We start from the raw sequence: 23,902 nt of genomic DNA on the forward strand, positions 1-23,902 counted from the left end.
AGATACGGTATAGATACGTGTTGTTATGTGGCAGTTTGTGTGCTTTAACATATCGAGGAGAATGAAAAGTAAGTACATGCAAAACTTAAATAGGTTAGTATTCAAGGGGAGTTTACACAAATGCTGAGGGACTTGAGGGTTTCATGATTCAACTGGGCGCTCTTGAGACTAAACTGAAGTAACCACGTAAACGAGTTTAATGAAGGGTGTGTAGATTTGTTTTGAAAAACAATGGATATGCTTTTAGATTTTGTAAATAGATCCTTTAAAGTACTTTAAGATTAATTCTTTATTGAAATTCTAATTCCCTTCAGCCAATGAGCAAAGAAATTGTCTTATTTGGGGCTTAAGCAAAGGCTAAGTTTTGAGTTTTGGTTTAGGTTTAGTTCGCCTTTAAAGCTTTCTCGATTACTAAATGATCTCGTATATGTATTTATGTAAATAGTTGATTTCAATGGGCGCTTGCGACTTCTACAACTTCCCTTCCCCTTTGCTTACTTCACATTTAATACTTTCTTGTTAGTTACACGTATGCTTCATAATGTTTAATTATTTGATTTATTATAATGTATAAATCGTATATATATGCAGCTGTTACTCTATATATGTATGCCTGATTGTTGTGCATGTTGTTCAGTTTATAAACTCAATTGGTACGCCATCTCTGCCTTCTACAAAAACCTAAACAGAAACACGATAATGTCATATGTAAAGCGTATGTTAGTTCTTTTAATTTTAGAGAAATTAAAATTGGATTAAATTAATAACTGTACAAATGCCATAAAAATTATATAACAAACAAGTTTGGTTACAAATTTGGTTCGAAGCACGCTGTTATCTCTTTCCACCTCTGCATCATCTAAAACAAAATACTGTTAGTCTATTGCAAGCCCAATTACACTATTTAAAAAAATAAAATAATAAAAAAATACAATCGAAAACTGATTAGCTTCTAAAACTTGTACACGCCTGGCAGCGGCAACGACTTGGCGCCAATGCAACTACGTATGCCTTATGTAGAGTATGTGCTATGTCTTGTATACATTGTCTTGTTATGGATTATGTGACTATGCGTGTATTTATATATATTAAATATGTGGATTAGACGTGCATCATGTTGGGGAGTCTCTTGCGTTGCGTCTTTCTTGTTAGAGTTTTTGTGACTTAGTTGCTGCTAGCTAGCATTTTTATTCATCTCTTTTAGTTCTGCTTGTCGTTACTGTTGCTTTTTAGGAAACGTTGCCCCTGGTCTTTACGTTCTTATTGTTGTTAGTTGCCTTTGTTGTCTATCCTGCCCCATGTCTGGTGTCCGTGCTCACTCATCCACCGAGGACGTGGGCGGACTGTAGCTGCATCAGGAAGCACTGCGCTGCTCGTTCTCCGGCCTGCGATCTGTGGCAATCTGCAGCAGGTTATTGAACTCAGTGTCGAGTATTTGGCGAGCCTATGCAAAGAGATCACAATTATGTACTTGATCAGAGAAATGGTATTTGGTTGGCTCACCTGAGCATTTTGTGTGGGTATCTGAAGGGCCAAGCCCATGGCATTCGCATCAAAGCCCTCGTCCAGGGCCATCAAACCTCCATGCACTCCCGATTCGAGCAAGTTATTGGCATATTCCTTTAAAGCAAATTGGTTAATTTTATTCCCTTTTTATTTGGGCTGACACACTCACCTTCAATCCGATGCTGCCCACCCACCGGATGACTCTCTCGTTGCTCCAGACAAGTACATCACACAGGCCGTTTTCACTCATCTTGCGCCTGTGCTCCAACTCTGTGCGATCGTAGTTAAGGCGCTTGAGCATCGATATGCCGTACTGCAGGCTGGTGCGATGGAAACTGTCCACCATTTTGAGCTGACCACGCAAGTCCTTCTTGGTAAGGTGGTCCAGCATCCGGGCATCCACCAGACACTCCATGAAGGTTGTGCGATATTGGGGCAGGCCGAGGCCTGGCAACCAGTAGTTGCCGATCCACTCATGGTTCATATCGCCTACGCAAGATTAATGACAATTATTTAAATATTTTTAGGAACACTATGGCTAACGAGATATATGATCTTACCAAACGCCAGAGTGGTGCGAGAGGTTTGTGGCGCCGAGGGAGAGGTCAGTGAAACCATTTCCTGAATGGCCAGCCGAAGCTTGAGCCTGTGCAAGGGATTGCTGATGCCTGTCGAACGAAATCCAAATTAGCCAGTAAAAGCAATAGAAAGAACCATACTCTCACCAATCTCCCGCTGAATTTCCGTGTCGCTCAACGCACTCATGATGGCCCCGGACTTGACATTGGCCCGACAGGCGGCCACATACCAGGCTGGCATGCCCACCCACAGTTCCAACCAGGCGACTATGGTGGGGCCATTCCACAGGGCAAACGGAGTGCCCGCCTTCATGGCCTCCCCCAGCAAGTCATTGCGGTAGTCATGCTCCCTGGTAAGTAAATAAATTGGTAGTCATACACTTCGAATTGTGGGTTATATGTAAAGTGCTCACTTCTTCTGCCTGCCGTAGTCAACGCTGCTGATTTTGGATCCCTGGGAGCTGGCAATGCGGGGCATCATTCCGCCAGTCATGCTCATGGCATCGTAGTTAGAATCCACCTCGCTCAGACCAATCGACAGGTTGCCAATGGACATCATGCTGGGCGAGCCATCAGGCAGCGTATCCTTCACGCCCTTGACCTTCTCCTTTTTGCTGAAGAACCTACCCAGCGAGGACTTAATGCCCTTCTTCTTTTGGACAGCCGCGGCTGCCGCTTCCCTGGATACGCCCGAAGTAGGTGTCTGCAGCATGGACATAGAACCCATTGTGTTGTAGTGACGCAGTGACTCCTGGCTGCCGTAACGAGAGCTAAGCGGCGACAGACCGTAACTGTGGCTGCTCAGAGGCATGTGACCGCCCGTGTGGTTGGGCGCCACCGGGGCATTGGGATTAAGACCAATGGAACGGCGCCTCAGCTCCTCCTGGCTGTGGGCCAAGGCCTGGGCCACTCGCTCCAGGCGCATTGAGCGCGCAGTCAGTGGAGAGGCCGCTCCTCCGGAACTCGAATCACCTGTGGTGGACATGCCGCCGTGGAGCTCTTCGCGCGAGGCATCGCTGGACAGCACGGGCAAGTTAAGCTGTTAATAAAAGCAAAAGTGTACAGTCATAAATGTTCTTATTATTTTCTCCTTAGTTAAGATATCGTAAAACACTCACCGTGTGATACTTCTGCATGAAATCACGCTGCGGACTGTTGGGCGTGCTCCGGCCACTCATTGGCGGACTCTGCCTGTCCATGGAGCGACCGCGAGCCAGCAGGTTAACGTGCTCCAGGCTGCCGACACGTGACTCCAGCTCCTCGGCACGCGCCTCTGTTGACTGCTTTTCCTCCTGGATCAGCCGAATCTCATTGTTAATGGCGTCCAACTGCTCCTGCAGCATCATGGCCAACGTCTGGGCGTCTGTGTGGCCCGATGGAGACATCATGTCCGCCGTAGCTGCTGCGTACAGGACATCAGCGTCATCGCAATCCGCAACGCTGGCCAGCTCGTATGCCTGCTGCTGGGCATGCGCCGCCTGTTGCAGCTTTTCCCACTCCTGCTCGGCCATCGAGCGGACCAGGGCGTTCTCCTCGGACAGGCGCTGTTTGCTCTGGCGGCGCAGAGAGTGTGTCTCAAAGCTAGCGTGCGAGTTGCTTCGGCTGAAGGCGCCACTGGGGTCCACTACGCTACTGGGCGAAAGGCTCCGAGTGAGCGCCTCCGTTTGCTGGATATTATAGGCAATCTCCTGCTGCAGCAGCTGGCGCTTGAAGTTCTCGATCTCCAGCCGCGTCTTTGACAGCTCCTTCATAATCTCGCTCTTCTCGTGATGAAGCTCTTCGGCCACCTTACGCGCCTTCTCCAGCTCCTGGGTAAGGGCATTCTTTTCGTCCAGCGCATGCATGCGCTCCTTGAGGTGCACCTGCAGGCGCTCGTTTGACTCCGAGAGCAGCTTGTCCACCGTGGAGGAGAGCCGTAGGTTGTGCTCCTCGTTCATCTTTAGACGCTGGTTCAGTCTTACCACCTCGTTGGTCTTCTCGTCGAGGTTCGTCTCCAGTCCCCGGATGCGGTCTTCGGCAGAACCGTGTCTTTCTTGAGCCTGCAAATGGTTTCAGCCAGCGAGTTTAATGAACTTGTCCACAAGGTTTTATCAGTGGCGGAGGAAAATGTTAGTTCGGGTTTTAGTAATGAAAGCTAATAGTGAACAAATTCTCTTGTATACCAACTACTTAAGTACCCATAACATTTAAAATACCATGAATAAACGAAAAATTTAACAGTTAAATGGAAAGTAAGAATGATTTAGGAGATGAATGTTGACAATGTAAAGAATCGTGTATGAGAATCTGCTACAAAATATAACCACATTATGTGAGATACTAGGAAACCTTCGTAATCGGTATACTGAGAGAATTCTTAGGTCTGATTTTGATTTGGTTTCGGGTGCGTTAGAGTAGAAAGTTCTGGTGCAGTACAGAGATAGAAGTATTAGGTATAGTACATAGAAACAGATATGTTGTTCAAGTTGTTGGTGGTTTCTTGTGGCAGAAAGTACGCAAAAGATAAGAACATTACACAAAACAGAGTAGAGTAGTTGTACGGGATAATAATTGTTGATACTTGTCATATGGAACCTGTCCGGCGCGCATATTAGTTCGAGTGCATACCTTGTTTCCTACCTTAGTCAATGCCTCCATGCGTGCCTTCAGCTGCTCCTCCATGTCAGGCTGCAGCTTGGCGTGCTGGGCGAGCTTCTGTTCGGAGAGCTCCAGCTTCTCCTCGATGGCCCCGATCTTCTCCTCGTGCAGCTGATTCGAATTCGGCATTGATCATGTGGCATGGATTCGATGTGGTTCGTGTTTGGGGCGGGTGTGTTCGATTAGTTGTCGGGGGGAATAGTTGCGTATGTAAATGCAATTGATTAGTCACGCTTAAGGGGAGCTTAATGAAAGAGCAGGCTAGGGCACAATTAAAAGTAGAGTGAATCGATTTTTTACAAAATATCGCAGATGATTTACGTATTCAACGAGATTTTGCAGCTTATTTAATTTAATTATTCGAGTACACTAGCGATGTATTTATCTGCTACTCAATTGGAAATAACTTTGTAGTGAGGTAACATCAATGGATTCTCATCGGAATATAATCAAAAAATCGTTCTTTAAGAGTACATGTAAGATATGGATGCCTGCCTTGGTCATAAGCTTTGTTATAATTTTGTTAAACCCACCTTGAGCTGCGCCTCCTTATGCCGAAGTTCCTGCTCGAGTTTCTCGTTCAGATCGTGCAACGACGTTGACTCCCTCTGAGCATTCAGGTATCGCTTTTCCAATGTGGTTATGCGCTCCTCCTGAAAATGAACATGTTAATAAATACCCTAAACATGTTATCAGTATTATTCACTCACTTGATCCTCTTTTTGGGCCACATTTTCGCGCAGATCACGCTGCAGCTTGGCACACTGGTCTTGGGCCTTGCAGTGTTCCTTTTGCACTCGCGACATGTTCTCCTCAAGCTCACTGATCTTGTTGTTCAGATCAGAAACGCGTCGCTGCCATTGCGAGAGTTCCGAGGTCTAGAAAAGTAAGGGGTTTTAAAAAGTGTTCACCATTCGCAGACTAGAAATAGCTCCGCAATCTTCACCTGCTTCTCGATGATCGTTTGCAGCTCGTGGGTCTTGGCTGCGTAGTCGTTCAGCTCATTTGCCTCACCATTAACGCCACCAGATCCGCCCACGCCCGCCATCTAAGGTATTGGAATATAAAAGAGGTATTAAAAACCGGACATGGTTGACTGCATTTCAAATGGGCAACGCACCTTCTCTTTCAGACCGTTCTCGGCGCCCCCACCTCCGACAGTGGTTGCGGCACTCCCCGCTCCACTGCCACCGCCCACGCCAGCTGGCACCACGCCCGCCTTGTACTGGGCGAGTTCCTCCTTGGCGGAGCTCAGTTCCTCCTCCATCATGTTGTTCTTCTCGATGGATAGCCGCAACCGCTCGCGCACCTTCTCGTCCAGCGCCTTGTGGTGCTCAAACAGCGACTTCAGCGCCTTGAGCACTTCCACCTCGCTGGAGACGCCGCTCTGGGCGGCAGCCTGCCGCTTTACAACAGTCATTCGCAGGGAACGCTCGTGGCGGGACACTAAGCACTCCAGATGTTCGAGGAGAAGCTGAAAAGGTCAAGTAAGATTAGTGTCAAATCTTCTAATATTTAGTTAGTAGTAAGCAACGGTCAGATTTTCTATTTAAAACTGAGAAACTATCATAATTAGGTATCCCCGACCGCCAAAAGTCCAATTATCTCTGTATAAAGACCGTACAAATTTAAATTAAAACAATTTTCTTGATACTTAATGAAGTGGAAAGTACAAATAAACACAGTGTATTTGCAAAAGGTGCATATAAATTTTAATTTTTAATGATTTAAATGGTTGTTACTGCAAAACGTTTAACAGGCTTTACAAATGTTTGTATAGTCACTGATAAATAAAGAAATAGACAAGCCATGTTCAAAATGAATATGGAGGCGGACAAAGTAAGCAAAGTAGTGAATACTTTGGTATTGTGCCTGGTACATATGACTAAACTTTTGCAAAAGTAAGTACCTACAACTGTTTCTTGTTAGAATAACACAGTATATGTCATTTATTTTGAGTACAATACCTAATTAGTAGCCTAATTGGTCTAGCATATCTTTTCATACTCTACAAAAAAAAAATTTAACACAATTGGGCTCAGTACTAAAAATCTAAAGAACGGAGGTAAGGACCTCGCCACAATTATCCTGGGATCTGATAACCATGTTGCATATAAGGATTATCGAAGAACACTTACCCTGGTATTATTCCGCTCCGCCTTAAGCTCGCCAATCTCCTCGTCTCGTTCCAAAAGGGTTTCCCGCGCCTGCGTCAGCTCCTTGGTTAGGGTGGCAAACTCCTAGAAGGATCAGAAAAGAATTTTAGATAAACTTAGGGATCAGGATGCGCAGCCCACTCACTTGCGGCAGATTGGCGTTTATCTGGCGCTGCAGGCTGTCCCGCTCCTTCTCGACGTCATGCAGCTTGTTCTCCGTCTCGCCGAGCCGCTCCTGCGCCTCCCTCAGGCTGTCCATCAGCTTGTCCCGCTCGTCCAGCATGGAGACCATCAGCTGCTCAAAGTTTGCGTCCTCCCCGCTGAACTGCGAGGAGCGCTGCGAGATGCTATCCTCGGATATCGTGGGCATTACGTCGCACATCATGTTCCACATTATTTAGTTGGGGCCGCCAGACTGTGCGAGAGAGAGAGAAATAGTGGGGTATAGAGAGGTTACAGGATTTTGGCAGTAGCTACATTTTGTGTTGAGATTTGTACCCCTATCCTTTGTACCGAAAAAAAACCTTGTACGCAGAAACAAGATACAAAATAAGTGGCTTTTCAAAGATTTTCTAGATCTGGATCCTTGTGTACAGAATTAACATTTTTTGATATGTACTAGTAAAATGAAAAGATAATTGCAGTAATGGAATCATTGTTTGTTATTCCGCACATGGGAGATACTGACGGTGTCAATGCTATACCTTCTAGGCATCAAATCAGAGTCAGATTCTTTAAATTAATTGTATTTGTAAAGTAGGCTAGGCATACAACATGTCCATTCTATGAGAATGTGAATATGTGTGTCAGTGGAGTCCGGCTATTTTACTACACACACACACACGTTCGCTAGCCATTCCAATTGGAATTCCCAGCATAGGGAGAGAAACATGTCTAATGAGACTTATCATAGGCGCCGCATTGATAACAAGTTTTCTACACCAACACACACGCACACAGGCGCAGGCGGGGGCACATGCACGGCATACACACTCACAAGCACACGCACACAGGCACAGCACTTTTTCTCTTCGCATAACTGGCATATTTTTTGTGCCTAGGTGTGTCGCTGTCGAATTTTGCAACCACAAATGCCCGAAACAGGGTTAATTGAGAAGCAGGTGCGGGCTTACACCGCTTTTTCATGCGTTCAAATGACTTTTTCACCTGAAAATTTGGTTTAGGGGACGGCGTTCGTGTGAAAAAAAAGGCTGCGAGAAAATCGCTCTGTACTCCACGTTCCGCCGGAAAACGTACCCCGATCGATCGCACGGCGGCTGGGCAGCAGCAGCAACAACAACTCTGGCTGCTTTTTGCCCTTTGCATAGGTCTCCCGCCTGCTTTTAATTAAATAAACCGAATTCCAAATGGGTTTTTTACGATGATAAACTGGTCAGTGTGACCAGATGGCGAAACGGCTAAAATCTTCCGAAATCTTTCTTTTCATGGGTGCTATTTGTCTTGAGAAACAATGAAATAAAATGAGTTGTTTTGAAAATGTTCTTTAATTTTTTGTGCCGCTTTTAAGTTGAAAGCTAAATTGTATGGAAAACTACAAAACTATTGCAGACATTGCGATCAGGTGTTGCCATTGGACCTATCGGTAAGGCATAAGAAAATGTGTACAAGAACTTAAGTTGCCACCCCGCCAAAAATAAAATATTAATCAAATATTTAAACTATATTTTGGCGAACACCTAGACCGTCCAAATAAGCTTATCACTTAAATCTAAAAATATTCTGTTACTACTGTAAAAGAAACCTGTAGAATCTTTTGAAACTATATATTCAAAATATATTATAATATTGTAAACATAGGATGTTCTTAATAAACTTAACAGACAATGCCATGAGGGGTTTCAAGCACGTTCCTTAATTGTCGTTACTTGTAGACTTAATAGTATATTTAAATATATTAATACGCAATTCGCCTTAGAGCGATTAAATTATTCGATTAATTAATTGGCACTATGGGAATCCATGAGTTATCGATGTTTGCAAGTAAATCATCGATGTCGCTGAGCCAGTAGAAACATCGATATCATCATACAAACATCGATTTTTGTTCCAGCTCTAGACATTTGTGTTTTATTTTTTTTAAACGTGAAATTCATCAGTAAAAGCGACCATCATTGGCCTAAACTGCTGCCGAAACACTCAGCCAGCGCCAAAGAACGAATACAATGGGGTAAGACCGATGGGCGCGGCCAAACCGGCCTAAACCTGCTGTTTTTACCGTGGGAAAAATCGACGCCGAACTAGCTGACATCTCCCCCTACGTTGTTGTTGTTGTCGTTGTTGCTGGCGTTCTGTGTGTAGCGGGCGGCGTAAATACATACATATATGTACACAAACATACACTTATACACGCACACGCGTGGGCAGGCCAATTACATGTGTGGGTGTGCAGGTGTGTGCGACCGTGCAGGTGTGCGTGTGTGTTTTCCGCCCGAGAATCAAAAATCACAAGCAAGGTTGCGGAAAAGGCTTAGCACATAATGCAATTTAGTCGGCGGTCGACAGTCGCCAGCGATAACGGGAAGACACCAGATATACAGCTCATCGGACGATGTCGGCGGATAGGTAATAGATAAGATATATATACAAAAGCACTGGAGACCCCACAAATTGATTTGATGGGGGCTCTGCGCCCCCAAGGAACTGCCATTACATCAATCCCGTTTGTGCTAAAGCCGGAAACAAGAACCCTACAAACTTTGGGAAAATCAGTCCTTTTAATGTGCATATGTGTATATATTATTTTTCCTATGTTACTAATTATAAATTTATTATTCCCTGCCTGTTGACTACAAACAACAGTCAAATAATGCCTTGCTATAGTTTACAACTCGCACAGGTGCACACACAAGCAAAGAAGCACCATTTATGGCCTCGTCTAAATGGAATTTTTAATTAATTACACTCCTGTCGCTTTAATCCCTTTATGACCCTTAGCGAACAACCGATTTTCACCTGCCAGGCGCACGTCTTCCACATTGATCCGAAGACGAAGCGCACCTGGATCACGGCCAGCATGAAGGCGGTCAACGTGAGTTTTTTCTATGACAGCTCGCGAAATCTATATCGCATCATCAGTGTCGAGGGCACCAAGGCGGTGATAAATTCAACGATCACGCCCAACATGACCTTCACCCAGACCTCCCAGAAGTTTGGCCAGTGGAGCGATGTGCGGGCAAACACGGTGTACGGTTTGGGATTCGCCTCAGAGGCTGAATTGACCAAGGTGAGTTGCAATGCTACGAACCCATATATTCATTTACTATACGCCTTGCATTGCAGTTCGTAGAGAAATTCCAAGAGGTTAAAGAGGCCACCAAGAATGCCATGAAATCGGCCAACGGATCGAATGCCGTTACGCCCACCACCTCGGCCAACACGTCGCCCATTTCCGGGAGAGCTGTGGGCTCCATGCAGAACGACAACACAGCCATCGACCCGCACACTGTGGAGCCGCCCAACATGAGCAACACGAATACCCAGAACGCCAATCCGGACAGTCCTTCCCACAAGCTTCTCAATACCAGCGATGTCAAGGCGGACATCGGATCGGCCACGCCCTCGCCGCAGCCCACTTCGGGCGTAACTGGTGGCGGTGGAGTGACCATCTCGTCTGGCGGGAGCATTGTGGGCATGCACACAGGTCCTGGAGCAGGCGCCACCGCCGAGCAGCAGCTTAAGTATGAGAACGAGCGTCTGAAAATGGCCCTGGCACAAAGGTGAGGAACGCATTGGCCATCATTGGTGCAAGGCATTAATGCTTCGCCTTCTTTCCAGCTGCGCCAATGCCAAGAAATGGGAAATCGAGCTGGCTACCTTGAAGAACAACAATATACGGCTGACTAGTGCTCTTCAGGTAGGTTTTTGTCTATTATATAGTTTGAGCAACTATCCCCTATAATGTCTGACTAGGTCATATTATACAGTTTACCAATTGTTTATTAATTAATTAATTTTTTCTTTTTTACATTAAAGGAATCAACTGCCAATGTAGACGAATGGAAGCGCCAGCTGCACACTTACAAGGAGGAGAATATTCGCCTCAAACGAGATATGGAACAGCTTTGCGTGGGCGGCGGTGGTGTGGCTGCAGCCGGAGGAGGAGCAACAGAGGACGAATTGCGTCGCGAGGTGGCCACGCTCAAGGCGCGGACAGAACAACTGCAGAAGGAACTTATGCAACAGGAAATTGAGCTTAAGTCAGCCAATATTAGCCTACGCGAAAAGTCCAATGACCAAACGGTGGGTAAAGCACAATATTCATGTTGAGAAATGTGTTAATGAAACTCTGTTTTAGCTGGCAAAATTGAGTGAATTAAATGGTGTGTTTGCTAAGCATCTTTCGGAGATGTATGGGGTGCAGAAGGATATGGAGAGTATTATACAACTTGCCAAGTGCACTTGAGACGCAGAGTTGACGTTTATGCGAAAGGTTTGCGGGACATTGCAATTTGAGTTTCGTCTTTATAATTAACTTTCCTTACAGGTTTCAGTGCAGGAACAGACTACAATGATTAATACTACAACGACATCATCAACAACAACAGGAAGCACGACAAGTAAACGTTATTTAAGCAACTTTCAAACCGCAGAGGCCGAGAGTACGCTCTCCAACGTCACCTCGATACACACTCAGCTGCAGTCGTCGCTCTACGAGACCCAAAACACACCACAGCTGAAGGCCTTGGACAAGCATTCGGCTATGCTCCAAGAGCTCCATCAGCGGCAGGCGGCCCCCAGGCGCAACTCTGCCTCTGCGGAAGCCGCTGCAGCCGCCTCTGGTGGAGCCAAAACAGCCACCATACTCGTTTCCAAATCAAAAACCAAAACTGGGCTGCCCCTGTTGCTGAAGAATTCCATTAACAATTAGTGAAATCCAAAAACAAAAAAATAACGCAGTTAGAGAGAATTTATTCAGTGGCATTTTTGTAATCTTTATATTGGTAGTTTGTATACAAGGACAGCGCTAAGAGTCAGCCATGGTACTTCCCCAATCCCCACGCACCCTTTCGTTTTACCAATATTGGTTAATTGTGTTTCCCTACCTCGAATTGAAAGTAAACCTATGCCCAGTATTTCGTCAAAATTCTTCGAGTCCTTGTGACACTAATGTAGGTCCAGATTGATTGATTCTCGTGCGCAGTAAAGTGCAATATACATTTATCTCTAGTATGTAAATGTAACGATGATATTATGTGCTCTATACACTTTCAGCTGATTGTTAATTAATTTTTAATAAGAGCTTGCTAACGAATACAACCCGAAACTCATTTCCCAAAGAAAAAACCCAAGCATTTCTATTGAACAAATGTCACAAAGATTATTTTGTAAATGTGTCGAACTTTTTATAGTATTTTTAGACGGAACCTTTTGTATTCTCTAAATCATAGGCGTAAAATTTAAAAACTTATTTATTGAATTATATTTCGAACCCATTCTACGTCAAATCCTCATCACAATGCTCCCGTTTATTGCAGTTATGCACTGATTTACTAACATTATACATGATATTTATAAATATATAAATTAACGTATGCATAACTAACAATGACTTAGACGACGAACACACTAAGAAACCAATATTAAATATAAAACTAAAACTAAAATAGACGAAGTGAACATTTTATAAATGGATTGAAGTCCAAGTAATTCACGAGACTAGCAAAGTAAATTAATAAAAGTCAAGTATGTGCGTCTGCGGACAACTAGTATAATACATAAAAAGAATTATTAATATATTAATTTATAATTATCGAACCGAATTAAAAACGCAACTCGAATGAAGCCAGCAAATAAATACATAACAGTACACAATCTCCGAAACACAAACACCCGCTAAACGAAACGGTTATGAAGCGGTAATTTCGAACGTTTGCGATTATATTCAAGCCATATTGTTATGCACTTGCTGCATAAATAACCCAGTTGAGAACAAATAAGAATTAACGAAAATGAAATGTTGAACATACAAATCTAGCAGTTAAAATAAATAACAAATGAAAATATACATAAATAAATAAATATATAAAATAAAGAACCATTTGAAATATGTTTTCTTTTAATTTTAAATATGAATGTGTATGGTGCTAGTAGTATAATTCTTTTAAATGGCAATTAACAATTATGACATTTCATAGATTTTATTCCTATTTAAAACTTCATATATTAAAATTTAATCTAGACGAACAACGATTTATACAACTCGGACTTGGAGGCCTCCGTCCACTCGCTACTCTCATTGGGCGCCATGAAGTTTATGAGTTTGTTGTGCACCACGTATCTAAAAGTATTTTGAAATGTTCGTCAGTAAATCATGCAAATATAATGTTCTGCTTTACATACCGCAGCTTTCGTCCCTTGCTGGCCCTTGTGTCCACCTTCTTTTTCATCTTCTGGCGGAGTTTCTGTAGCTCCACGAACTGCTTGGTGATCTCGCTCATGTTGGACGAGGTGCTGGCCTTGTACTCGATGAGCTCTCGAAGCTGCTGGTGGTAGAAGTCACTGTCGTCGTAAATGTGCTTTAATCGCTGCACCGGCTCGTTTTCCTGCTGTTCTGCCTGATTGTTCTTTGGGGTCTGAGACTTCTCAACGAGCGCTTCTCGGTTGGCCAGGGCGCTGTCGATCTTTTTGATGATGTCGTAGTCCTCCTGCAAAGACTTGCGCTTAACACCCGCTCCAGGGGTCAGGAGTTTCGTGCGGTCGTCCCACTTTAGCAGGACTTCATTGCGATAGCCGGTAATTTGTTGGAAATTGCTCTGCAGCACAGAGCCAAACTTTTTGACAGCTGGACCCGAATCGTCTGTGGGCTGCTTGCGCTTCACCGACTTCTTCATCTCTGAGTTTTGCTGGTGGAGGGCTGACTGGAGGGCGAGCAGTTGCTGCAGTAACTTGGAAGAGCGTTCCTGCGCCTCGTTTAGCACCGACTGAAGTTCATCGTTCTCCGATGCAAGTTTCGTTAAAGTATCCGGCGCAGGGAGCTGATTCGCTTTGCTAGTGAACTTTTGGGTGTTGATCCTCAGCTCGAGAAGACGCTCCCAGATGCGCAATTGGTTTTGGACGGCGAGCCCTTTCTGGATTTCAGCTTGATGGTTGGTTTTGGACATTACATCCGAGGGTTTAATTGTGTCGTCCTCTGCTTCATCATCTTCTGAATCGTTGTCTTCATCTTCTTCGTCGTCGTCGTCATCGTCATCTCCTTCGCTTTCCTGGCTGTGGTCTTCCTCAGAGTCATCATCCTCCTCCTCATCGTATTTAAAATCTCCAGCCTCAAACTTTTTTTTAAAGTCCGTTAAATTGCTCTCAATCTCTTCACTTTCTTCACCAGATTCGGAATGTCCAGCAGCAGTTTCCTCCTCGGAATCTTCAGCTCCTCCAGCCTTTAACTTCTGTTTAAAGTCTGCCAAGTCCTCATCATCCTCATCGCTTTCTTCGTAGGACAACTCCTGCTCATCATCTTTATCATCATCCCCTTCCTCATCATCATCCAACTCCTTGCGACTGCTGATCTTCCCCTTGTACCGGTCACTCTGCTCCGAGAGCAGCTTGACGTTCCTTTTCCGAAAGTCGGTGCTACGGGCATCCGGCAGGTCGTACTCCTCCTCCTCGAAGTCCACCAGACGGGGCCCAGTGGCCACGTCGAAATCCGAGTCCTCCGCGCTGTCGCTCTCGTTTGGATGGGCAAGCAGCTTGCTGACCTTCTCGGCCACCGTTTGTGGATGTTTCTTTGACTTGCGCAGCATCCTGCTAGAGTTTCATTTATAATTTCAAAACGAAAGACCTAGTTTACCACATGGACTGGACGTTAGAGGTGGATAAGCATCGATGCATGCTTTGCTGTTATCGATGTTTCGCACTCCGCTATCGATGCTCTGAGCGGAGCAGTGTGACCGTTACGCAAAATTAAGTCGATTGCTGATGATCGAAAATTTGAACTATTTAATAACATTTTATTCAAATAATTTCCATAAGAAGTTTAAAGAAAAAAAATGTTTCCATTTGTTAATTCCCTCAGTTATTTGTATGATAACATTTCCCTAATTTTATCAGTTGTTTTCTGCCTACATATCCTAGATAATGATAAGTCAAGATATTCAGCAATTTCAGAAAACTGCTGTTATTTTGGCTCAGCATATGTCGTTTTAAATAACTTACTTACATAAATAAACTTCATTAAACAGAATTCTAGTGTGCTATGAATTCTGAATCCTTTTTTACCTAATTTTATAAAAGTTAAATGCCAGGAAAACGTACACAAATAAAAGCGTTGCATAGTTTTGGGCCTTTGATTTAAGCAGCGTTGAGTGTAACCGTAAATGCGAAATTAATCGGCGCCCTTGAATGTGCAGTTTAGTTAAGTTACTGCACATTCTGCATGACCGCTCATTAGAGCTGCCCCACCGAAGTCTTATCAGGTCAGGTGGGCCAGGTGCATCTTGATAAGGTCGCGCTCACGCCACTTTCGTAGCATACAAATGTGCGCGCCGGAACGTGAACTTGAAATCCTTTTGTCCGTCGCGCTGCCCTCATTAAATTTAATGAAGCGTTTTTGTCCAATGGCGTGTCGCCGAGCCGGCATGAGGTTAAATTGTAAACCTTGGCAGTGGACTTGCCAGATACCAGTGAAAGCTCGACGGGATCAGAGGTGCGACAGCCGAAAAAAAAGGACATACGGTGGAGATCCCTCGACGATTTGGAAAAGGAAAGCTCGGAACGACGCACCGATAAGGCCTATAAGAAATTTCATGTAGATTACTTGTGCCGGCTGAGACGCGACTCATGCGGCAGATAAGGAATCGAAACATTTGGCGATCAGACGGACCACCGTTTGAACTTTGAGTCGCGTACACGCATTGATAATCGTGAAATTTATGCGGGCGGGACCTGAAAACACACACACCAACACACATCTGCAATCCACTGACTATTGGGGTCGTCCGCTGTTATCAATGTACCTAACTTTGTATACCCGGTACTTAAAATTAGGGTATACCATCATCGTGGTGTGTTTTGCCACGCGCACGGTGGAAGCCTCCTATCAGGTATATCATAAACTGGGATCTTAAAAGTATCGACTTTCATCGACGGCAAAGATAAAACCTACGTTTCGTATTGCCTCGGCATCTATCAGAGCCATAGAATCCCATGTAAGTGGATGGTCCTTGTTCAAAAAGTAGGCTACGATTTCTAGAGGCTAAGGACCAGGTATTTCAATGGTCGGGACTCACGCAGCTCCTACTTGATGCGCTCATCTTCCAGCTGGGTTATCAGTGGCTGCCGAGATTTCGAGTACGCGGCATCAGCATCGCAGGCAATCGGTTCAGTCAGTTCCTGCTCGTCGATCGGTGTGAGTGTGGATCTGGAGTACCGTTAGTACCGTTAGCCGTGTGCCGTTAAGAAGCTTTCGCATCATCGATAGCGATAACTACGCGCGTGGGCGGTTGGCAGTGAGAACGGTGTGTTTGTCGCTGCTGGGAGGTGTGTGCAAAATAGAATTTATTCCCATCGGTACATTCGAAGATCTCAGATTCAGATCGGCCATATCTTTAGAGTATATAGCAGCGCACGGTGTGCCCGCGTGTTTAGAAAACGCAAAACAAAACGGAAATCACAAAAAGGAAGAAAAACAGAATGAAGAAATATATATAACAGTTGTATATAGAGGAAAAGTGATTTAAACAGCACGTACGCGCTCTCGTAATCGAAGATTACGCCTACAATGGGTACTATATACACAAGCCGATCGATTAGCAAGCGCAATCTAGTTGAATCTCCCCGTAATCTTCGAGGGGTTCCAGCACTTGGCTGGGTGAACTTGGGAGTCTGCGAGGTTAAAGTTGATTCAGAATGCAAAGTAAATGAATTTTCTCAGGTTTTAAAAGTATTTCGAACCGTATTTTGGTACATTCGAAATCTCTTTTATTTTGAATCACATTTGTTTGAGCACATTAAAATGCCAAGTTCAAAAGGCATCAAACGCGGCGCGTCTAAACAAACAACCCGTAAAATAATTCGACTGAAGGATTAATGTGAGAACGATTTGTCCGAGTTTTTTGTGCAATTGCTGCTCAATTGAGTGAACTTTCGGTTCGATTGAGCGCAATTGATTAACAGATTAATAAGCCAGCGAGAGCCCAAGATGTGCTCCCCATTATAATTATTATATGTGTATCAATTCTAGAAAACACACCGAGCCGGGGAGCTCAACATAAACGGAATTTTTATTATCAATCGGAAACTTAAATGCGTTAATGCCGCGCGGGAATATTTGGTTCAAGGTCATTGCCAGCTTTAGCACCTAGAAAAAAAAGGGGGCCAACAAACAGAACGTAAATAATCATGCCAAATAACATAATAAACAAGTTCTTGAACCTAAAATCCAAAGCAATCGAAAAAGTGTTCATTATCAGACTGAGTGCAATTGATTCGATTAATTGAGTGACTTTTCTGTCAGGGAATAATATTTGTTTGTGTTTTCAATGTTGGACTATCTCCGGTTTGCCGCCAATAATAAAGCATTCAGAAAGTCCAAAAGAAGCGCACACGTTTCACAATTAAACGACAGGCCCCCCAAACCGAACCCAAATGATAAGAACGCAGTTTGAACTTAAATAAATAAAATTTTTGGTGTATGAAAAAATGTAATCAAAGTCTTAATTAACAGAAAGAACATAAATATTCAGAGGAAAGCCACTATATGAATCTAGCACAGTAAACATAAGCAATATAACCAAAACACAAGATATAATATCTTAGCATCTATCTGAACAACTAAGAAAAGCTTGCTTGTTTGCATTTCTTTTATTTAGAATACAAGAAGTTACCTTAAGGCAAAGATTTGATGCAGTTGCATTCAGATTCAAATCATTAGCGTGTCTTAAAAATGGCAAAAGTAGCTGAAGAGAACGATCATCGAGATCTTAGTAATTGGTCGAACGTGAACGACACGAATGGCACCATTCACCTGACCAAGGATATGGTCTTCAATGATGGCCACCGCTTGTCCATCACAGTCTACAGGTGAGTGGAATTCCAATGAGTATTTTACAAGCTCGTCGTCAAGATCAACTCCCACCCACGTCCTATTGGAATACCATTCCGCTTATCACCTTTGACTTTTACTATCTGTAACAAGTCTAAACTAATCAATCCATATGGCGGTGTGGGTGTTGCTGCCTGCCTTAAAAATACCTATAAATCATACTGGGGTCATCATTTCTGGTTTCTCCTCGGGTGTCTGGCTATCTGTCTGAGATTAATCATTTTCACTTGGAATTTGAACTTTGCGGATCATTGCTGGGTTCACTTTTTAGAATGCCAGAGATTGGCTTAATCGATTAAGCGTGAGTCGATCAGTTAGTCAAGGCGTGGAAAATGCTTAGTTTAGCACATCTATCAAAGGTGGCTAGAATTAGCAATATAATTGACCAAATTCACTTCTTACTTATAACTTTTATGAGAACAATGGCAATTTTACATGACATAAATTTTGTTAGCCCAGATTGTCTGCAAGCGATATTCTAGAGACCAATTCCATTCGTCCAACAAGTTACCTTTCCCAACTGCACTTCGTTGACCCACTTAATGGCACCCACGCCGACACCCACCTTTTGGAAAAACTTCTTTAATTTCCCACTCACCAGTTTAATCGCTTCTGAACCTTCTCCCGCACACCCCCCTCTCCTAATGGATCAGCATACTGTTTGTGATCTCAACAATTGGCAACAGCACCGTGCTCTATCTGCTGACCAAGCGGCGACTGCGCGGTCCCTTGCGGATTGATATCATGCTAATGCATCTGGCCATCGCCGATCTAATGGTGACGCTGCTCCTGATGCCAATGGAGATCGTGTGGGCCTGGACGGTGCAGTGGCTCTCCACGGACCTCATGTGCCGCCTGATGAGCTTCTTTCGCGTCTTCGGCCTGTACCTGTCCAGCTACGTGATGGTCTGCATATCGCTCGACAGGTGAGTCCGCCGCGTCGCTGACTGTCGCTAATGGACCAAATTGATAGCCAGATAAGGCGGCTGGAAGTGTCAATCGATGGCCGATGGCCGTTGGCAGACGGCCGACGGCCTCTCACCACCTGGTTCCTCTTGTCTCCATCAGATACTTTGCCATACTGAAGCCGCTCAAGCGGTCCTACAACCGGGGACGCATCATGCTGGCCTGTGCCTGGCTGGGTTCCGTCGTCTGCAGCATTCCCCAGGTGAGACTCCCCAAGTGCCACCGGAAAATAATGCAACATTGAGAACAAAACTAAGATATATTACGCACTATTTTGTTATGGTTGTCGTGACTATTTAAACAAGTTCTTTTCTGCCAGTGAGAGATACTTAATTGTCATCCGTCTCCATCAGGCCTTTCTCTTCCACCTGGAGGAGCATCCCGCCGTTACCGGCTACTTTCAGTGCGTCATCTTCAACTCGTTCCGGAACGACTTCGATGAGAAACTGTATCAGGCGGCCTCGATGTGCAGCATGTACGCCTTTCCGCTGATCATGTTCATTTACTGCTACGGTGCCATCTACCTGGAGATCTACCGGAAGAGCCAGCGCGTCCTCAAGGATGTTATTGCCGAGCGGTTCCGGCGCTCCAATGACGACGTGCTCAGCAGAGCCAAGAAGCGCACCCTCAAGATGACCATCACGATTGTGATCGTGTTCATCATCTGCTGGACTCCGTATTACACCATCTCCATGTGGTACTGGCTGGACAAGCACTCCGCGGGCAAGATCAATCCCCTGGTCCGCAAGGCGCTCTTCATCTTCGCCTCGACCAACTCCTGTATGAATCCTTTGGTCTACGGGCTTTACAACATTCGCGGGCGAATGAACAACAACAATCCGGTGGGTACTACCATATATCATCAAGAATTTTCACTATGAATCTAATTAACTTTCTACTTTCCCTTTTTTTATAGTCGGTGAACAACAGGCACACCTCGCTGTCCAATCGCCTGGACTCCTCCAATCAGCTGATGCAAAAGCAGTTGACCAACAACTCGCTGCTCAATGGACGTGGCCAGGTGATGGCAGCCGCGGTCTCGGCCACCACAAAATTGGCCAATGTGGTCGGCCTCAAAGGCACTGCCAATTCCAATGGCTCAGCTGCAGCCGCAGGAACAGTTCCACCCACTCCTCCTCTGACAGTATCCATCGCTCCGCTGGCCAGTGACGACGAGGCCAACGACGATTCCTGCCTCAGTGCGGTCACCATCAGGTGCCAGGATCAATCCCCGATCCGCCAGAAGTAATTTCGGTCTCTACACCCGTTTTCTACCTTCTTGTCAACCCGCAATGCCCATTCCCATTCTTCATTTAGATGATTTACAACCGCTTCCTAAATTCACTTTTCCTTTCCAAGGCTCGCCATAAAAAGTTGGGTTTTATGTTGTGGTTTTAGTGTTTGATTTTGGAATGCAAGGGATTTAATATAGCTTCGACTAGCGAGTTGATTTTGTTGGAATATGTCTATAAAGTAAATAGTTAATAGTCTATATGACTTTACCTGGGATTTCCCAGTTTTTAATGGATATGCATCTAGACTTAGTAATCTATATGATGCATGATACTGTAGCTTTATTGTACGACTAATCTGAGATTGGCGATCATGGAACAACAATCGAGTGCTATTTAACAATTTATTTATTTCACACCCAGAAAATTATGCAACAGCTGAGGAGAGTCTACATATCCCATCTTAAATTGCAAACAAGATAAAGCCTTAGTCCATTTGGGTTTATGAAGGATTGCATCATATCGCTCACTTGAAAGACCATTTCCAAGCCGCACTTCATTTTATGTCAACACATCGCAGCATCTCGGCAAGAGTCAAGTCTAAACCAATATATCGTTTCAGATGTGGCGACTCCATCGAAATGACCAGTGTGGTCAAGTAGACAACCAGAAATGGAGGAGCTCCGAGAGCAACTGGATCAATCAAGAGATCTGCTACTGTTCAGCTGGAGGAGTCGGCTTGGAACAAAGGGCATTTAATTTGCTAACCAGCTTAGTTCGGAATTTTCATCATAAATTCTTTTGGCATTTGCATTTAGCTAGGGACAAATTAAATCGTTTTCAAGTCAACAAAGCAACAAAGCCAAAGCAGCAAAGATACAAAATCCGATTGAAAAACGCTTTGTATTGAACCATCAAATGCTTGGTAAACAAAGCTATCGCCTAGGAAATACGATTCAGTTGTAATACAGCTTACTGTTAGATATACTCTAGTTAGTCGGATTATTGCTTAATTTAAAATAATTTATTCATAACAAATAATTATAAACGAAATCGAATAAATGGATCTTGAAAATTATAGAAAACATCAAGTCCGCCGCTTGAATACTGAGTTGTTTTGTTTGGGAAGAGTCCGGAATCTCGGTTTATTTTTGTTGGAACTTTTGTTAACTTGGCGTTAATCACTTGTTTTATGGCTTAAGCCCTCCACGTTAATTATACACTCGCCGACGGACCCTTTAATAATTATTCAATATTTTTGATTTGATATGCGGCTAAACCAGTTTCACTTCGCCGATAAGATGCTGAATTGACCTTTAACTACTTTTAATTATATTGTTATTGGCTCTAAAGAGAGGTGCTGAGTTGAAAAGTAAGCGATGAGCACTTGCACTTATTTTATAAGGAGAATGGATAGCTATGTTACCGGAAGCTTGACCAGCTCAACTCCAATCAGTCCATATTCCAGCAACGCCCACACTTTTCCCAGGTGCAAGGCATCTGGCCTGGTCGGCGTCACTGGCCAAAGCCACGTAACCCAATTAACCGGCGAGGCCGTAAAATGACAATATTTTTTAGAGCAATTGAATGCTAAAGATAACCCCCAGCTCCCCCAAAGTGTTAGAAAGTGGCTCACTTTCGTTACACTGCACAACAAAGTCACGTTCGCTGGGAAAACACTCAGCGCTCCACACGCAGAGCAGGAAGAATGCGTGTAATCGAATCTTGAAGACCGAAAAATAAACATGTTAATAATACAATTTTATGATTAATACGCACTGAACTGCAGCGAGGGGGGAGGGGGAAGGTGGGGCATGTGGGGGAGCAGCAGATCGGAGGAGATGAGATGATGTTGCTGTTGTGCCGTCGAAAAGTGCGTGGGACGTCTTAGCTCGTAACCACTGAAGATGCTGGGAACAACTTGAGGAGGATTCGGACGATGGTGGCTCGGGCAAGTGAGGAGTGGAGAATGGGGAGGTAGAGAGGTGGAGAGGTGGAGAGTGGGGCGTGGGGCCAGCGAGGCTTATTTATAAATCACGCACATAATGAAATTTCAGCAAGTGGTCGCCGCTGTCCGAAAAGCGGCAAAATATGCAGCGTTGATGTGGGATAGCATCTCGGGTGTGTCCGCAGCACCGCAACTCCATGATAAATGCACATCTGCATAATGCCCTCCTCCAACTGTCCGCTGACATGCCGGCGACATAATGACGAACAGGTCGGGACATCCCGCTTCCCCTTGGATCCCGATGCCACTGTCGTGTTACGCATCAGTTCCGTGTCAACTGAAAATGGGAAGATGGGCATGGGCATGGGGATGGGGACACTTCGAAATGGGGGACACTTGTACTGCATAAGTAGCCATTAATAGGTGCCATATGCATATCATTTTGGGCTCTAGTTTTAACGAGTAGTTCGTCTGTTTTGAATGCCTGCCTGCAGAGCGTGCCGTTTATTTACGATCTCCATTTCAAAAGAGCAAACGTCTGGCCCCATCCACCTCCATCGAGTCCCTTTGGATTTGGGGCTCGCCATGCTGCCGAGGAGGTGGTCGAAAACCAGGCTGGACGCATTATCGAAAAAGGGTTCGCACGAATCCGATTTAATGACCTTAAACAGGCCTACAATGTAAACATGTTTCGGGATTGAGTTTCAGTTTAATGGCCCAAACGATCCTCAACTGGGGCAGCTCAAGTGGGCAACTCCCCCATAATAATTAATGGATAAACTAATGAACTGAAGACAATACGTAATTACACATAAATGTAATCATAGAGAGCGACTCTTGAGCATAAAATGTATTCCTAAAAATTACAATGCAGTTTTGTAGCATATTGCAACTTATTGCATCTATCACGCAAAAATTGTTTAATGCATACAAGCCAGAAAACTAGTAACTAGTTTTTGTGCAAATTATTAGTCACATATTGAGTTGTGATCATCTGAAGACTTTTTTTTTTAGGTTGAGTTTTATAAATTTTGCTAATCATAACTATAAATTTGGTAAACCCCTTTTCGAAAAAAAAATATATTTGCAATACCTATCATAAATTAAAAATCATATTTGAGATATTTTTAGATTACCTTTCGCATATATTTTTTTTAGTCAGGAGGTGGAAGCTACGAGATCTCAAAGTTCACTACCACCACATTTTCCAATTCCACTCACTTCCGCAATTATTCGCCGGCGATCTGGCAACCCTGTCGATGTTTACGCAAATTTTGCACGTGGGCGTCTCGGCTTACTCACGCGTCAAATCAAAAGCAACACAAACGAAGACAAAATGCCGCTGCTGCGCCGTCGCGTTTCTCCCAAGAGCAACAACTAGTCAACAGCTGAGAACAAAACAACAACCGACTTACCATGGGAAAATTACCCAATTTTTCTGCTCAAACCCATTTTCTAAATGTCGAAATATTACAATAATATTACATCTACGCATTCATAATCAATCAATCTTTAGTGTTGCATACCAGAAAATAAAATAGATGGATGCGCGTAAAAAACATAACTGTTTGATAAATACTTAAAATTAAAAAGTCCAGCAGAGTCCATCAGTTAAATGTATCTCATGTTTTAGCTTTTTTAATTCTTGTTTAAATAATACAAAACCCTCAAATTAATATCTCCATTCGTTCTGGAGTTCAAAATTTTTGCCAGATAAAGTGGTGAAATTTCCCATAGTGCGACTGTGGAAAGGCAACAACAAGTTGTCGCTGCCTCAGTCGACGCTGCGCGTCGATCACTCCCTTTGCATTTTCAAATTTTCA

The 23,902-nt window shown here is 44.1% G+C and overlaps 4 protein-coding genes across 9 annotated transcripts; 2 read left to right on the forward strand and 2 right to left on the reverse strand.

Moving 5' to 3' along the window:
- Window positions 1-702: 702 nt before the first annotated feature.
- On the reverse strand, window positions 703-8,291 carry LOC6527042 (liprin-alpha-1). 4 transcript variants are annotated; one of them, XM_002088099.4, is made up of 15 exons: window positions 8,135-8,291; window positions 7,023-7,292; window positions 6,860-6,961; window positions 5,842-6,195; window positions 5,668-5,769; window positions 5,432-5,599; window positions 5,255-5,374; window positions 4,704-4,832; window positions 3,203-4,123; window positions 2,498-3,123; window positions 2,232-2,434; window positions 2,067-2,174; window positions 1,676-1,995; window positions 1,504-1,620; window positions 703-1,444 (listed from the first exon to the last, which is right to left on the reverse strand). In XM_002088099.4, exons 2-15 carry the CDS (start codon window positions 7,269-7,271, stop codon window positions 1,355-1,357), a joined length of 3,609 nt encoding a protein of 1,202 aa, XP_002088135.3. In that variant the 5' UTR covers window positions 7,272-7,292; window positions 8,135-8,291; the 3' UTR covers window positions 703-1,354. The 4 variants fall into 4 exon arrangements, with proteins under 4 accessions (XP_002088135.3, XP_039227756.1, XP_039227757.1 ...); XM_039371822.2 differs by having other exon boundaries at window positions 4,692-4,832; XM_039371823.2 differs by lacking the exon at window positions 8,135-8,291 and adding an exon at window positions 8,045-8,106 and having other exon boundaries at window positions 4,692-4,832.
- Window positions 8,292-8,906: 615 nt separating this feature from the next.
- Window positions 8,907-11,808, forward strand: LOC6527043 (homer protein homolog 2). Its single transcript, XM_002088100.3, is given in 7 exon segments — window positions 8,907-9,065; window positions 9,833-10,121; window positions 10,178-10,614; window positions 10,673-10,751; window positions 10,871-11,137; window positions 11,193-11,327; window positions 11,382-11,808. Coding segments are annotated over 7 exon segments (1,596 nt in total). The 5' UTR covers window positions 8,907-9,060; the 3' UTR covers window positions 11,766-11,808.
- A 1,208-nt stretch (window positions 11,809-13,016) lies between these two features.
- On the reverse strand, window positions 13,017-14,714 carry LOC6527045 (protein Aatf). Its single transcript, XM_002088102.4, has 2 exons — window positions 13,238-14,714; window positions 13,017-13,175 (listed from the first exon to the last, which is right to left on the reverse strand). The coding sequence occupies exons 1-2, from the start codon at window positions 14,632-14,634 to the stop codon at window positions 13,073-13,075; spliced, it is 1,500 nt and encodes a 499-aa protein (XP_002088138.1). The 5' UTR covers window positions 14,635-14,714; the 3' UTR covers window positions 13,017-13,072.
- A 1,482-nt stretch (window positions 14,715-16,196) lies between these two features.
- On the forward strand, window positions 16,197-21,236 carry LOC6527046 (gonadotropin-releasing hormone receptor). 3 transcript variants are annotated; one of them, XM_015198093.3, is made up of 7 exons: window positions 16,197-16,369; window positions 17,701-17,911; window positions 18,587-18,859; window positions 19,002-19,101; window positions 19,253-19,741; window positions 19,816-20,144; window positions 20,754-21,236. In XM_015198093.3, exons 2-7 carry the CDS (start codon window positions 17,775-17,777, stop codon window positions 20,791-20,793), a joined length of 1,368 nt encoding a protein of 455 aa, XP_015053579.1. In that variant the 5' UTR covers window positions 16,197-16,369; window positions 17,701-17,774; the 3' UTR covers window positions 20,794-21,236. The 3 variants fall into 3 exon arrangements, with proteins under 3 accessions (XP_015053579.1, XP_015053580.1, XP_015053581.1); XM_015198094.3 differs by having other exon boundaries at window positions 16,197-16,347; XM_015198095.3 differs by having other exon boundaries at window positions 16,198-16,369; window positions 19,816-20,153.
- Window positions 21,237-23,902: the final 2,666 nt, after the last annotated feature.

The sequence above is a fragment of the Drosophila yakuba genome, chromosome 2L (genome assembly GCF_016746365.2).
Source record: "Drosophila yakuba strain Tai18E2 chromosome 2L, Prin_Dyak_Tai18E2_2.1, whole genome shotgun sequence".
Lineage (NCBI taxonomy): Eukaryota > Metazoa > Arthropoda > Insecta > Diptera > Drosophilidae > Drosophila > Drosophila yakuba.

Bases quoted from the DNA above. Each gene is read 5' to 3' on its own strand.
- LOC6527045 (XM_002088102.4), bottom strand. From the start codon at position 14,634: ATGCTGCGCAAGTCAAAGAAACATCCACAAACGGTGGCCGAGAAGGTC. The intron at 13,176-13,237 runs GTATGTAAAGCA...AAATACTTTTAG, and splicing joins AGCAAGGGACGAAAGCTGCG to ATACGTGGTGCACAACAAAC.
- LOC6527042 (XM_039371822.2), bottom strand. From the start codon at position 7,271: ATGTGGAACATGATGTGCGACGTAATGCCCACGATATCCGAGGATAGC. The intron at 5,600-5,667 runs GTGAAGATTGCG...TTACTTTTCTAG, and splicing joins AAACGATCATCGAGAAGCAG to ACCTCGGAACTCTCGCAATG. The intron at 2,175-2,231 runs GTGAGAGTATGG...TTCGTTCGACAG, and splicing joins GGAAATTCAGCGGGAGATTG to GCATCAGCAATCCCTTGCAC.
- LOC6527046 (XM_015198093.3), top strand. From the start codon at position 17,775: ATGGCAAAAGTAGCTGAAGAGAACGATCATCGAGATCTTAGTAATTGG. The intron at 18,860-19,001 runs GTGAGTCCGCCG...TGTCTCCATCAG, and splicing joins GTCTGCATATCGCTCGACAG to ATACTTTGCCATACTGAAGC. The intron at 19,742-19,815 runs GTGGGTACTACC...CTTTTTTTATAG, and splicing joins GAATGAACAACAACAATCCG to TCGGTGAACAACAGGCACAC.